This window comes from Zosterops lateralis, assembly GCF_965231275.1.
Source record: "Zosterops lateralis genome assembly, chromosome: 1".
In the NCBI taxonomy this organism is placed as follows: Eukaryota; Metazoa; Chordata; class Aves; order Passeriformes; family Zosteropidae; genus Zosterops; species Zosterops lateralis.
Window position 1 is genome coordinate 119,258,520 of NC_139762.1, and position 14,872 is coordinate 119,273,391.

Below are 14,872 nucleotides of genomic sequence, written 5' to 3' on the forward strand. Positions count from 1 at the left end.
AGTACGCCAACCTGGGCAAACCATGAGGTGTTATTTCTCACATCTCCTGAAACTCCAACATGTGACAGATCCCTTCCTCAGTCTCCACAACTAATCATAATTACTCAAGGTAATTACAAGCATACAATATAAATCTGAGAATAAAAACATGGGAGTTTTCTTGAAAGTATGGCACTGCATCAGACCCATGGTAAGCTCTTCTTTCTGCAAGACTTAAATCTGGAGTGTGGGGATGCAGGGGAGGATGAAGAGGGGAATAAACATGAAAGGAAGTTAATTATAGATCTATCTGATGATATACAGCTCTCTTTTACCTTATCCAAATACTTAAAATTTATTATTAGTTACGAAAAGGAGTAATAGCTGCTCTAATGACAGCGTAGGAACTCTTAAAATTATGTTAGTTCATACACTCCTCTGTTTGTCTCTGGTTAATTGAATCTCTTACCCTTAGTGAAGATGAGAAGGCATATAAGTACCCAAGGCTTCTGACTCAGCAGGCTTAAAAGCTCTTTTCAAGTTCTTTCGCATTAGCTGGCCTGGCTAATATTAGTCCATCAGTTTTACCTCATTTCTCATAGAAGGCTGACCTTCTTTTAGTTATCACAAATGCATGGGGGCAATAGCCTTAACCACTCTTTTCATTTCGCTTTTCAAGGCCACATGCATCCCTATTTGTTATCTGCATCCTACTTGCTTCTGAGTGTCCAAAGCTAGTACAATTAACCATAAACTCAAAAAGAACAATAAGTGACTCCATCTAAGCAAAAATTAATTGCTACCAAACACCAAGCAACACAAGAAGCAACAGCTAATGAGGAAAGGTCCTTTTTTTATACTTCTCCATAGGTTCAGTCATAGAGGTACTCCTAAATGCAGAGGGCACTCTGAGAAGTGTTCATCTCCCCCCTCTCAAAGGTTATGGAGAAGCCATAGGAGTAATAAACACCTGGATATTATTGCCAACTTTGCTTCTGCAGTCAAAGAAATTCACACCAGCCAGCTCTATCCTTGACATTATAATCACAATCTCATTAAACTGTTCAGTTACTGAGGTCAATAGTATAGAACTTCCATGTATCAAAATAGTGCAGTAGCTACTTAGGAACTATAATTGAGAGTACAGCTCTTCCTCCAAGCATCAATTCAGTCCTCAGCCATGCTTTTGAAAAATTATTTACAGTACAGCATTTTATTACGATGATGATGTGCTGAGTTCAGAGTCTTTTTACTCCGCTGTGTAACAGGACTAATACTCCTCCAGTAACACAGTGCAGGTGTGGTAACAAACTAACAGTTATTGGTTTCAGATAACCCCAAAATCCCACTTCTTTCCCTAGGACACGCTAATTAGCAGAAGAAACAGTTTTTTAAACTTTTATTTTAGGCCAATTATATAACTTACCAGATAAATGCCTACATTGATGTACATCAGCACTACTATACTGGAGATTCAAAAAGCTCATGTGCTATTTTCTCCTGTGACTATAAAAACTCCCTAGGGATATTCTTCACTATTTCTGTCACTAGACAGCTGTGTTAAATCAAGTTGATGTATAATGCCCATCATATTTACAACAATTACAGACTCTGTTATTATGTAACAAATTTTTTACTTTTTTTAAATGGGAGGATTATTACTGAAGCTATTTGCACTCTAGAAGGTTATGCTTGTCACTAAATCTCTTTTTCCCTCACCGAGATGAATTAAAAATCAGAAACATAAATTTAGATTAAAAAATCACAAAATGAAAAACTATTTTGCTACTGCTTTTTAAATTCCAGCTACTGAAACGGCATGGAAAGGCACCATGGGCAAAAGTGGAAAATGCTGCTCTGTGAGGAAGAAAAGCAAGGCAGAAGCAAAGCTCTGTTCTCTGCATTGCCAGAACTCTCCAGCCTTGTTAGGGATTTTCCTGTACTCCACAGACACCTACAACACCAGCCCTTCCCATGGGCTCCAGGTACTGTCCCTGGCAGGTGCCTCCTGACCAGAGTCCATTCTGGCTTTGTACATCACTGCCTTGGAACACACAAAAGAGGCACTGACAGTCCCATGCTGCTGACACTTAACCTCTTCCTTCACTTCTCCTGGGGCTTTTTCAGCTGCAAGTTCCCACCTAACCAGCATCCACAGGTTATTCTGCTCATGAATTTCACATGGGTTTGACCTCTGAGCCTATGAGCTGATTCATTTGGAACCTTTGATCGAAAAGGTAGTGTTTTCAACTGTTACACAAAGCAAAATCTACTGAGTCAGCAGCTCAGCTGAATACAGCAATTTCTCTTCAAGTATAGGGAGAGCTTAAGCACAGCAGTGTCAGATAACATCTTCCAGAGTATTTCCTTCAGGTATTAGTAGATGCTAATGAGCCTTGCTTGACACATTCTGTTTAAGTAATCACAGGTTAGCAGCCACGGCAGCAGAGCTCACTATTTCCCTCTCTCTTTTGGATTATCTACAAAAATGCATTACTTGAAATGACTTCTGGGGAGGTCAGGGTGTTCAGATTTTAATCTAATCAGAGAATGTAAAAAGGAGAAGCAGGAATCAAGGTGTGATTGAAAGCACTTCACTTCAGAAGCACACCAGCACCTTTCAGTGCCTATATGACACCCCAAGTCATAGCTATGAACAAATCCAGGACAAACACTGGAATAAACTACAAGTTAAGCATAAAACAGCAAATCACAAGGTATCAGAAGATACACTCAGCTAATATATGCATTGTCTGAAATACTCTGACTCAAGAGCTTAATTAATACAGAAAGAAAAGAGTACAATCAATCACAGGGGAACCCTACCAGGATTTAATTTTTGTCACTTCAAAGAAGTCAACTGGAAACAGGTAAATATGGAAAGGTGTTGCTAATTTGCAAAAGCTTGCTAAATTCAAGAAACTGAAGAGCTGGTAGCTGATTTTAGAGCAGCTGGATTTTAAGAAAATCACTGCTGAGACACTCTTGAGGATTTCAATCTAATCCAGTTAACATCAAAGATAAAAGGTGCAGAGGGCAACCACCAGATTGAGGTCCTACTGTGCATGGGCAATGTAAGTAAAGTGTTAATGCCAATATAAGCAAGGAAAGAAGTGGAAGCACTAAAAAAAATATTCTGGCAAGCTAATGAAAAGGAAGCAAGCTGCTGAAAAGAAACCTGTACTGAAAATGGGGAAGAGAATCAAAGATGACCAGCACAGGAGCACACAATTAGTGGGCATGCAGTACTGCTTTGCAAACACTTCATGTGACACAATTCATCTACCTGCTTGTTCAAATTACAAGGAGAAATACACGGGTTTTTTCTGACTGCATCTCCTTCAAACTCACCACAAAATGTAATTCATACCAGAGCATGATGTTTTTCACTGGTGTAATTTGTCTTTGCTGCCAAGTAAGCTGTTTACCTACATGAGAGTTAGTATTTTCTGATTAGATTATCAGGTCTAATGGCAGCATAAAATAACACTGGAATTTCTGTGTCTGCACTTCCTGATTTCTCAGGTAGGAACAAATTCCTTGTGGCAGAAAAGAAGAGCAGCTGAAAGCTCCAGGTTTGTTAGCTCTCTTGTTAATGCTGGCAGTGTCTAAATTTCTGGCCTTGTGACAGCACAACAGATGCCCAAACTGCTCAGCAGCAGAGCAGGACAGAGCCCATACATCTCCACGCTGCTGAGCACTGATATATTTGTTCCCATTACAGGAAATGTCCTATTTTTTTCGGGGCACTTGGAAGGAGTTTGAGTATAGATTTGGCTGACTCAGGTGAAATCAGCCTGCATGCACACTGCAGCAGAGCTGTCCTGCTGCCCTAAGTTTGCTAGCTCCAGCCCAGGTGCCCAGATTGCCCAACTGAGTTGAGGTGAAAGGACCGCAGTGCTTGAATAAAAGCAAGGACACCAGGAATCAGATATCCAACAGTTTGCTCCCTCTTCCACCTGTGCCATTTCAGAGCTTTCCGACTGCAGCCCCAGTAACTTCCAGCATCCTTGCTGAGGGGGTTGCAGAGACACCCTTGGACTTGGGAGCTGAAATTCTGACAGCTCTGGTGACAATTCACAGGAAGACAGGTGACCAGCTTGTCCTGCCCTCATAGTCCATGAGGCACTACCCCATCCATCAGCAGCCAAGTCAGAGCTAATGCTTACTTTGACCTTTCAGTCAAGAGTGGCAAAAACTGCCAGAGGGAACCAGCTGTAATATGTGCCATTTTTGCATGATGGCTTCTCAACTGTTTTCAAAATAATAGGAAAGGCATGTAAAAAACAACGAAAAAGGAAAACTGAGTTCATTCTTTGCAAGAAATAAGGATTTTAAAAGTGCCATCAGGATAAAAAAGAAATCGTAGTATTAAAACGAGAGCATGAAAGTTTAATATGACTGAGTTTGTTTTCTGTTCTTTTAAAAACCATGGATAAATTCCATTCACCTACTTTAAAAATCTGAGTTTTTAGATACTGGCCTTCAGGATGAAACAGAAGGCAGAGACTCAATTATAAAATTGCCTGTATTTCCTGCACAACCAAGACAGAAACCCATGTGTCTTTGAACGACAGTACAGAGAAATCCAGTCTCCTCTCTTTTGACTGAATAAGCACTTTCACAGCAATTAAGTTCTCCCAGGTGAGGCAGCCTGAATGAAAGTTAAGGGAAAATGGATGAAACACAAAGCATCTCTAATCCACCTGCAACAGGAGTAGTTACACTGACCCTTTAGAAAACAGTCGGGATATCCAGCAGACAGCTAAAGTTTCCAGCCCCCAGGTAATCAGATACTAGATCCCAAGCCTTCAGTTCCTGGCAAAAGTCACAAACAAGCTGTTACTTAAAGGCCACTTTCATGTCTAGGTTTCCAAGCTGCTGCCTGGCCACAGCAGGCGGAGACACTTGTCTGCACAAACCAGCTGTAAGGCAGAGCTTGACAGAGAAGGGAACCCTCTCTAAGAAAACACTATTCCCAAGCTCAGGCAGGTGAAAAGGGCACTGTCAACCTCAGAAACAAAATGCTAACTATTCTGACAAATGCTAAGAGAGGGAAACAACTGGGCCTGGGAATTCAGTGGGTTTCAGAGCCCTGGATCCAACCCAGTTTTTGTCCTTTAATACAAAGAGAAAGAGACAATCAGGGAAGCATGTGCCTAAGTCTCTTCTTAGTCCTAAGAAGAGTAAGTGCATTTTGCCAGTTACTGGAAGTGATGCTTTGTCAATACAGCTGCTTGTGAACAATGCCATAGCTCATGGCAAGGACACAACTGGAGAGATGTAGAAAGCATCCCTAAGGGACACAACACTGGCAGAGCAAGTGAAGATATATCACTCACGACATTAAATCCTGCAGGCAGAAAACTTCAGAGCAAAGGCTGCCCCCCACTCTAGACTGAACTCACTGTATGTACACACTGCTTAAATGGACAAAAAAACAGCTTCACTAAATGCTTAAGAAAATGATATCTACGATTACAGTATGAAAAAGAAGTATCAGTCCACCTATGGAGTAGGAAACTAAAGTGAAGAAGAAAAGTAAAATCTTTCTATTTCCTCAATTATAGGGAAGGACAATAAAACTGCATAGTGCTACTGTAAGTAATTATTCGGAACTGTGCAGGAACTGTGCCAGCTGCCTGATCAGCATTTTAACAAAAGTAAAAAAGGATGCTACGGAGTGCCAGAGAAGCACAATACTGCACCCTCTGAGTGTTAAATCATCTGTGGGAGAAAGCAGTATAATCCATATGCACAAATAAAGCTGCAGTCACTTCACCTGCATCCCAAGACGATCCCTAGCCCCAGCTGAGAGCACAGGCAGCTCAGCCTTCTGCAAGTGCTGCCCAGCTGAGTCTACAAACAAAACAAGTGTGTGTTTCACACACACACATTTCATGGAATCACAGGATAAGCTGCACTGGAAGGGACCCACAAGGGTCAGCAAGTCCAACTCGTAGTCCTGCACAGGACCATCCTCAAGAGTCACACCATGTGCCTGAGAGCATCGTCCAACCATTTCTTGAACTCTGTCAGGCTGGGGCTGTGACCACTTCCCTGGGGAGCCTGTTCCAGTGCCCAACCACCGTCTGAGTGAAGAACTGGGTTTTTTTTTAATATCCAACCTAAACCTCCCCTGACACAGTATTGGGCCATTCCCTTGGGTCCTATCACTGGTCACTGCAGAGAAGAGATCATTGCCTGCCCCTTTTTCTCCCCTCACGAGAAAGTTGTACTGTAATGATGTCTCCCCTCAGCCTCCTTTTCCCCAGGCTTAACACACAGTGAGCTCAGCTGCTCCTCACACGGCTTCCCCTCAAGGCCCTTCACCATTTTCACTGCCCTCCTTTGGATGCTCTCTCATAGTTCAATGTCTTTTTTATATTGTGGTACCCAACACTGCGCACAGTGTTCAAGGTGAGGCTGCCCCGCTGCAGAGCAGAGGACAATCTCCTCCCTTGCCCAGCCGTGCCTGATGCACCCCAGGTGTGCACAAAAACAGATTGCTGATGGATCAGGTCTTAGTGCTTGCCTCTGCATAAAACAAGATGTTGCCTTCTCTCAGATAAAGTAAAATCATGTATTTGAGAAATAAGCTCAGCACACTTCCCCTTGAGAAGGAAAACAGAGCAAGAATTAAAAAATACTGGTGAACATGCCCTTTTGCATCAATTTTTGATTCAAAAGATCTGCCTCCCCACAGGCATGCTGCAAAAATAAACTTACTATTTCTGTAGATTTTACCAACCGTAGGGATCAATGCTGAGAAAACCCTGTAGGAAACTAGCCTTTTTGGATACCAGGAAGCAGGAAGCATATTCCAAAAGTGGTCATAAGCTGAATGGTGAGAATAAAATTAAATGCTGGTCAGCTGTTCCCCTGCTTCTAAATGGTCCCTTCTGCTCAGCTAGAAAGTTGATACTGTCTCAGAAAATCTCAATGACCTTGTATCATCCACATAAAGGATCTGATGCCCCCAGCTCCTGTCTCCCAGGAACACTCATAACCCCAGAAGCAGCCAGACCAAAATGGATCAAAGTGGCACAAAAATCCAGTGCTTCCTGTGCCAACATCCAAGCACTAGCACGTTACAGAGATCCAGCTTGCTTGGCAGCTCAGCTATGCCCTGGGACCCAGCAGGCAGAGGTGGTGGGTTTCTGATCTTGAAGCTACCCTTCCTGTTCTCTCCTTTCAAGTGGGATATGGATATAAGGGTAGATTTAACTAGAGATACAATACATACAGTCATCATACATAAATATAGAAAGACTTTGGGGAAGTCTGTAACAAAGACACGAGGGGTATACAGAATATGTGTACCTGTAAAACACTGGTAAGGAGCTGTTTTCCAGACAGAATATAGTCACGGTGAAATGGTTTAACTAATGCTAGAAACAGTAACCCACAAACAATCCTCATGAAAACAAAGCAGGAGTCCAAAACATTTTTGAAACTTTGTCTAAATTTTTCCAGGTTATGAAATTAATTCACTTCCCTGGCTTTCAGCCATTATCTGTACCAAGTCCATTTGCACAGGTTTATCCAATTTTTCAGCCATTATCTCATAATTCTTTGCATTTTTTAATTACAGCTTGTTCCAAAACCTAGAACAGTCTGCATGAAATTAAACTGAGACACTTTTCTCATATCATATCCTAACCAGACTATAGTATTCTGGAAACTGAAATAAAACATGCTTAGCACAAGGAGTGACTTGTTTACTAGTCATTTGGGGAGGGGGGGGGACTGGTAAAATTCCTGAATGCTAGAATATTTTCATTCATGCAATATTTCTGTAAAACCTAATACTGCCTCTCTACATGTGAATTTTTAGGGCAAATTCATTTTTTATAACAATATCCACTTGCAAAAGAAGAAAAATATTTAAGTTATTCAGGCACTGTAACACCACTAATAAAACTTTTAAGTGCCACACTTAATTCTAAAAAAACTGCTTTTAAAAATCCTAATATAATTACAAAGCAAACTCACATTCAAGACAAATGTTGAATCCCTAAAAAAAAAAAAAAAAAACCCCACAGTGTTTAGAAAAATCACAGTGTTTTAAGTGCTAGAATTTGACAAGTAGCAAAAACACCATCAAGCGTACAAAACAAGACTCAGGAAGTCCAACTCAACTTCAAATTGAATTGCAATTAATTTAATTGGATAAATACTTAAAAGAAGAACCTGCACACATCAGGCAGCTGGCAACAGACGTGTCACAGTACAGCTGAGCACAGAAGGAAGAGACTTTGGAGAAGACAAAGACCACTTAGTGACTGCCCAGTTTTTACACAGTGTGCAACTTCCCTTTTGGATTATCTGTGATTACGGGAGCCAGTTCTTACATTTCCTAGGCACCTGTTACAATCACGACTTGTTTTCAAGCCTGATGTCACACATTCCTCAAAGTTAGCATCAGGGCATCAAAGTATTGTCAAGTTTAAGGGGCGGGAGGACCCGGAGGTGACACTGCTCCACAAGGAAGAAACATCCCACAGAAGAGCTCATGCACTGCTATGTGGGCAGCCCAAATACACATCCCTGCTTGGCACCTTTTCCTACTACAAATAACACAGCACCTTGTAAACTGGCACTGTGCCATTCTGACAGATGGACTTAAGTGTAGGCAGCCAAGAGACTACGTCTAAGCGTCAAATATGTTTTTTTGAGAGGAGGACTTCCAGCCAGGAATGTTAAAACAGCTGTCCACATTGAGCTTGCATGCCTACACTTAAGAGGATATGCTATCGCCACTCGAGCCCTGAGCTGGATTAACTTAGAAAATAAATAAGATAGCTTCCACAGCCACATAAGGTGAGTTTTTGCAGAATCAGGATTAGTGATACTCTAGGGGGGCTTTACTGACCTACTATTAGTGGGCACACTTGCAGGGTCAAAAAGCTCATCATTTCTGAAGCTCAGTGAACCTTTTACCAGGTACACACACATATATTTATCTTCCTTTGGAAGAAAAACATAGAATGTGAATATAACCAGCATGATTATTAACAAACATATTAGTGACCTTCCGTTTTGTGTTAAGAACGACACTTTTTTTATTAATTAGCTGTCCTCATTCAAACACACGACAGGGATCTGTTTCCTTGGGTTTTCTTCTCTTTTTAAAACCTCAACTACCATGGCCCACTCCAAGACTTTTTGTTAGCTCATGCCTACACACAGACATACATTTCACATTTTGACATCACTTGCATAGTTTTCCCCAGTAATAGGATCACAGACCTGGAGAACCAGGCATTGCATAACACAGGATGTGAGGTGGCAGGCTTGCAGAGCCATGCCCAGACTTCTATCCCATCCCTGCACCTGGCTGGGCTGTCTGCTGCCCACAAATCCCTCTCCTCAAGGACATGCAACATTCCAAACCATTGAGAAGATCCAACAAAAATATGTTCACTCACACCAACATGCCATACAGTGCTCTTTTTTCTTTCTCCCGCAAAAACTCAGATTTTGCTCCTGCCCCTCAAAAAGTCATTTGTGTATATCTAAAGTGAGGCAAATATTTAAACGTTAACAAGTAAAAAGTTTCCTCAGAATCCCACACTATTTTAAAAAGATAATACCAAGATTTCCAACAGCAGACAACAGTGCTTCTAGCCCTGAGTAGCTTCAAGACTGAATGGAGCTGATAGTACATTTTATTCAATGTTTAAACACACTTTGTGTTCACTTTAATTCTCCCTGTGGTCACAATCAAATCACAGGCATAAATTTTTCACACACACTGTAGCTGGGTGTACTCATCTTTGTTCTCCTGAATCACTAAAAATGAACTTAGACTCTACAAAAGTCCTCCCAGTATAGATCAAAGCTGCCTTCAGTGCCTGGCAGGCACAGGGTCACATGGAGTCTACCCAGCTGCTGGTGCCTTTTACCTTTGTTAACTTTGCTGCAATTAAAGTTACCTGAGTCACTTCATTACTATTTCCTGTGCTAGAAGCGCATCAGTGGTAGGCATCATTTCTCCTGCACAGTAAGGATTTCCCCCCATTGACCTTGCCTTCCCCTTTGTTGAAGAAAGATTTCCGCCTCTCTTACCGTTCACCTCTTTTACCCTCCATTCCTCACCTACAGCATTTCCTTTTCTTTTTTCGTTTTTGAGGACTGTGTGAGATCACCTACTTGCAAAAGTTCCAAACTACAATTTAGTAACCTCAGTAACGAGATGCTTTGTTTTTTCAAACTGCCAATAAAGTCGATGCTAGGTTAATCTTAATTTTCATACCACTTAACCTTTCTCAGATGGGAGAAGAGAGAGAAAAAACACTTTGTCAAATACTTCACCATGCAGATTTGCAATGCAGTGAATACCTCTCTCTCCTTCCAAAAACCTGTAATGCCCCAGGCTTTTTCAAGACACTGCACACAGAGTGTGCATGGCTTTAAAACGGTTCAGGGAACAGTCAAATTGCCAAAGAACAGGTCAAAAGGAATAAAAACACTGATCCGGATCACTACTTTTGTTCAGTAAAGTAGTTACACACACACTCCACAAGTGTGTCACTTTCATAAATGTGTTTTTTACATGCAATTATTATCTCCATGGCTATTGTAAAGCCAAAGAAAATTGAACAGCAAATGGTAATGCTGAGTATCCAAAACCCCCTCTCAGCCCCCTAAGCGCCCCTCCCTTATCTGAAAAGAATTTGAAGGGGTACATGAGGTTCATTCCTTACAGAAACATGTAAGGTGCTAATGCAAAGTAAGGGAGCAGTTAATCTTCTGACACACTGCACAAACTGTCACGATCATACTCCAGTAAAGTTTAGTACCCAGTTATCTGAGATGCCCTTTCTTCCCACCATCACACAACTATCAGGAAGACTTGTCTGCACCTGCTGACAAACGGATGCCAGATTGGACTGTCAATTCCTTCTGCTCCTTGAGCTGCCCTAACTAAACTCAACCCTGAAGGTTTTACATCCTGGTTTATGGATGGGTTTTTAACTCTGAGATGCCAGATGATGTATCAATGCCAGTCAAAATTCATTCCTAGTTCAAGGCAAATGACTGCTGGAAAAGTAAAATGAAGCATGCTAAAAATCTCCCAAAGTGCTTACTGAACATTAACATTATAGAGACTTTAGGCTAAAGGAACAGCAACCAGGACTTAGAAATATAAAGCTTCTGTGTTAACAAAAAGAAACTCGAAAGGGCATGGCAAATTTTAACGCTGCTCTCTGAAGAAGTCACCGGCTATGCCAAGTGCTGAAAAGCATCAGAGAAGACTTTCTCTGTTGTTCTATTACCCGTGCAAGAGAGTGAGATAACTGCTTTTAGGCACATTGCATTAGCTTCACCCCTTACTACTTTTCACCATGCCACAAGACATTTTAAAATAGGAAAGCATGGCAATTTTACTACAAAAGTCATTTGACAAGGAAAAACTTAGCACAGATGTTGTTCAGCAGGACTAAGGCAGAAGTGCCTGTAACTGGCCCCTCAGGGAGATCTGGGTTTTGGGATTCAAAGTCCCCAGGTACTTTAGTTGCCTTACCTAGGTAAAGCGAGGCGTTTTCCTTCTTGACATTGTCATCTAAGTAGGTTGGTCCCAAGGTATAGATGGGTGTGGAGCCCATGCCGATGAGGATTTGGGCACAAATGAATAAAGCTACATAGAGAGAGTGGTCATTCCCGCCGGTGTCCTTGACGCAGGCCGAGGAGTCCCACTGCTCCTTGGCAGTGCCATTGCCGGCCACGCACAAGCCCTCGTTACTGACGGAGGAGTTCAGCTCCTGGATCTGGTACGGCGGCGAGATGAAGTGAGGTAAGGAGAAGAGCGCGGCGCCCAGGGCGATGAAAAGGCCCCCCACGGCCAGCCAGAGCGGCCTCCGCCCGCGGCCCCCGAAGTAGCTGATGAAGACCACCACCACCAGGCTGCCGATGTCGAAGCAGCTGACCAGCAGCCCCGACTCCGAGCTCTTGAGGCTGTATCTCCGCTCGATGGTGGTGATGACGCTGCTCAGGTAGCCGGAGACCATGAGGGACTGGATGAAGGTCAGGAAGCACATGCACACCAGGAAGAAGCGGGAATCGGCCAGCACGGCCCGCAGGCAGGCTCTGCCCGGGGGCCCCGCCAGCAGCAGCGCCGGCGGCGGCGGCGGCAGCAGCAGCGGGGGCCGCGGGGACACCCCTGGCCCGGGCTGCCCGCCCTCCGTCTTCCAGGGGAAGCTCCCGCCGCCGCCGGCGGGGGCCCGGGCAGCCTCGGCGGCGGGAGCAGCGGCGCCCTGTCCCCGCTGGGCCTGGGGAGCGGGTCCCGCGGCGGGGCCGGCCCCGGCCGGCAGGGGGGAGCCGAGCGCGGGCAGACTGCGGCACCGCGGCGCCTCCGCCCGGCCCCCCGCCGCCGCCGCCGCCCGCTCCGCCCCGGGGCGCCGCTGCTGCGGGCCGCCCGGCGAGGCCATGCTGCGTCCGGCGGCCGCCTCAGGGGAACCCGGCCGGCTCCATCGCCGCCGTGCGCGGGGCGCGCCGAGGGGCCCGGCCGGAGCGCAGCATAGCGAGCAGGGGAGGAGGGAGGGAGGGGAGGGGAGGGGGTGGCTCTAGCCGCGGCCGCACGTGTCAGCCCAACTCCTTTGTGGCTCCATCCACCCTCAGTCTCGCTGGAGGGGCCGCCCGCCCGGCGCGCTGCCGGCGGCTCCGGCTCCCCGCGGCCTCATGCCCGCGGCGCCGCGCTCAGCAGCCGCCCGCCCGGGCCCCGCCGGCAGCGCGCCCGCTCCGCCGCCCGCATCCTCCTCTCCTCGCCTCTCGCCTCGCCTCGCCTCGCCGCCGACGGAGCTCCGGGGACTCGCTGCCGATCTGCGGGGCGGAGAGCAAGCACGGGAGGTCAGCGGCGCCGGCCCCAGCCCGTCCCTCCCCGGCCTGTGCCCGCCCGGCCCCGCGGTCCGCGCTGAGCCCCGGGAGCGCCCCCGTCCCCCCCGGGCACCTTGTGCGCGTCCTTGGGGACGGCCGGCACTCGGGTTTACATAAGAGCCGGGGCGGCCCCGGCCGGAGCGCGACCCTTTTATTCGGCGCCGGATGCCACAGCCAAAGGTCGCCGTGCCAAGCCTTTTATTTGCCAGCCTAAAAATAAATGCGCTGAAATAAATAACTCCGCTACAAGTCGGCGGCCCGGGGAAGGGGAACAAAGCCGGGGCCGGGCGGCAGCGGCGGTGGCACCCCGGGACCGGCACCCCGGGGCCGATCTCGCCGCCCCAGGTGTTCCCCGGGACCGCCGGGTGCGGAGCGGTGCCCGCACATCCGTAAGGAACACGCCTTTTCGCCTCCTTTGTGCGCTTTTGTCTCCCCGCCGCCCGCCCACCGCTCGGGGCGGGCAGGGCAGCCCCGGCACCGGCAGCCGCGCCCGGCGGCGGAGCTCCCCCAGCCCCGCGGGGCGCACCGCGCTCTCCTCCCGGCCGCTGCCGATTAAAACGACGGGGTTACTCACCCAGCGAGCGTGCGGCGCCGGGGCGGCCGGCCCGGGCTCTGCGCCCCCGCCCCGCCTGTCACCCAGCGCCGGGTCCCCTCGGCCGCCTCCGCCTCCCCGCGCCGAGCGCAGGCGCGCCCAACGCCGCCGGCCCGGGAGATGCTGCCGGGCACTGCCCCGGGACTGCCCCGGTCACCCCGCTGCTCCCCTCCGCCCCAGGGCCGGGCACGCCTCGGGGTCTGCCCGCTCGCTGCCCGAGGGCTGAACGCGGCGCTCGGGGTTGGGAAAGCCCGCGGTTGGCAGCTTAGGATGGTTAAGGAGGATGATGTTGCATCGCCCTGTGTAAGAGGCAGGAATAGTCGGAAGACTGGACCTCAATTACATAGTCTGCTGAAAAGTGAGAAGAACCAAGGACTTTTTTTTTTTTTTTTTTTTTTTTTTTTTTTTTTTTTTTTTTTTTCATTTTAAGGAAAATAGACCACTTGATGATCCTTTTTGTCCTCGTCTTCAATGCAAACCATCGCCAAAACTGCTAAGCACATGAAAAATATGGGAAAAGTAGTTTGGAGTTAACTCCTAGAAGAGTTTCCCCCTTATCCGCTTTTTAAGGTTTGTGTAGTGTCTTGAATTGCACTGGTTTGTTTTGCATTCAAGTCACAGTATTTAAAGCCCTAGTACCAGGATAAGGCTACATAGTCCTGCAAGTTATTTTATTTGCTGTGGCTTGATAGAGTGTGAACTATTGAGATAGTCATCTTTTTTTTCCATATAATATTGTGAACAAATACACCAAATGAGCATAACATCCTACACATTTCTGGATAGTTAGTGCTTTTCTGGCAGGATGGAAGATTTTTCCATTGATTGATTTGTCCTCCTTTTAAAATAATATTTAAGACCGACTCACCACATTTTTTAAACTTATTTATAGTCTGGATCAGTAAGATAATTTCATATCATATTCCTGAAAGATCTTCAAGTTTTATAAAGCTGTTATCCAGAGATATTTTGATACCTCTTTGTAGTCACTTAACACTCCAACTGCTCAAACTCAACACAGCCAAAACAATATCTTTTTTTTTTTTGGTTGGTTGGTTTTCAACCACATCTTTCCTGTTAAGAAGGTGTCCCAAGTTTAATGCTTGTCTAGGCCTGTAGTTTTATTATTCCCTTTGATTCAGTTACATTTTCAAGGAATCTTGAAAAACTCACCCTAATGTGTTTTTCTTGCTACATAAGGTCCTTAGGACAAATTCTTGTATTTAATTATCCCACAGCTAGTTGCTGTCCCTGCAGCTCCTCTCTCCCACCTCTTCCACTGTCAGCTTCCCATGGCCACAGCTTCTGTCACTGCAGCTCTGGCACTCACCTCAGTGCACAGTAAGCTGAATAAACTCACTGAGGCAGCAGAAAACCAATCCAAGGAAAAAGAAAGTGTTTTGCTGGTTTTATGAGCTGAAT

The 14,872-nt window shown here is 46.0% G+C and overlaps 1 protein-coding gene across 1 annotated transcript in view; it reads right to left on the bottom strand.

Moving 5' to 3' along the window:
- The window catches only part of SLCO5A1 (solute carrier organic anion transporter family member 5A1), a gene marked incomplete at its 5' end in the record, with an annotated part of 68,279 nt that extends 55,866 nt beyond the window's left edge, over nt 1-12,413 (bottom strand). Inside the window, one exon of the mRNA XM_083877329.1 lies at nt 11,510-12,413. Coding sequence (XP_083733455.1) covers nt 11,510-12,413 — 904 coding nt within the window. The remainder of the gene's footprint in view (nt 1-11,509) is intronic.
- Nucleotides 12,414-14,872: the final 2,459 nt, after the last annotated feature.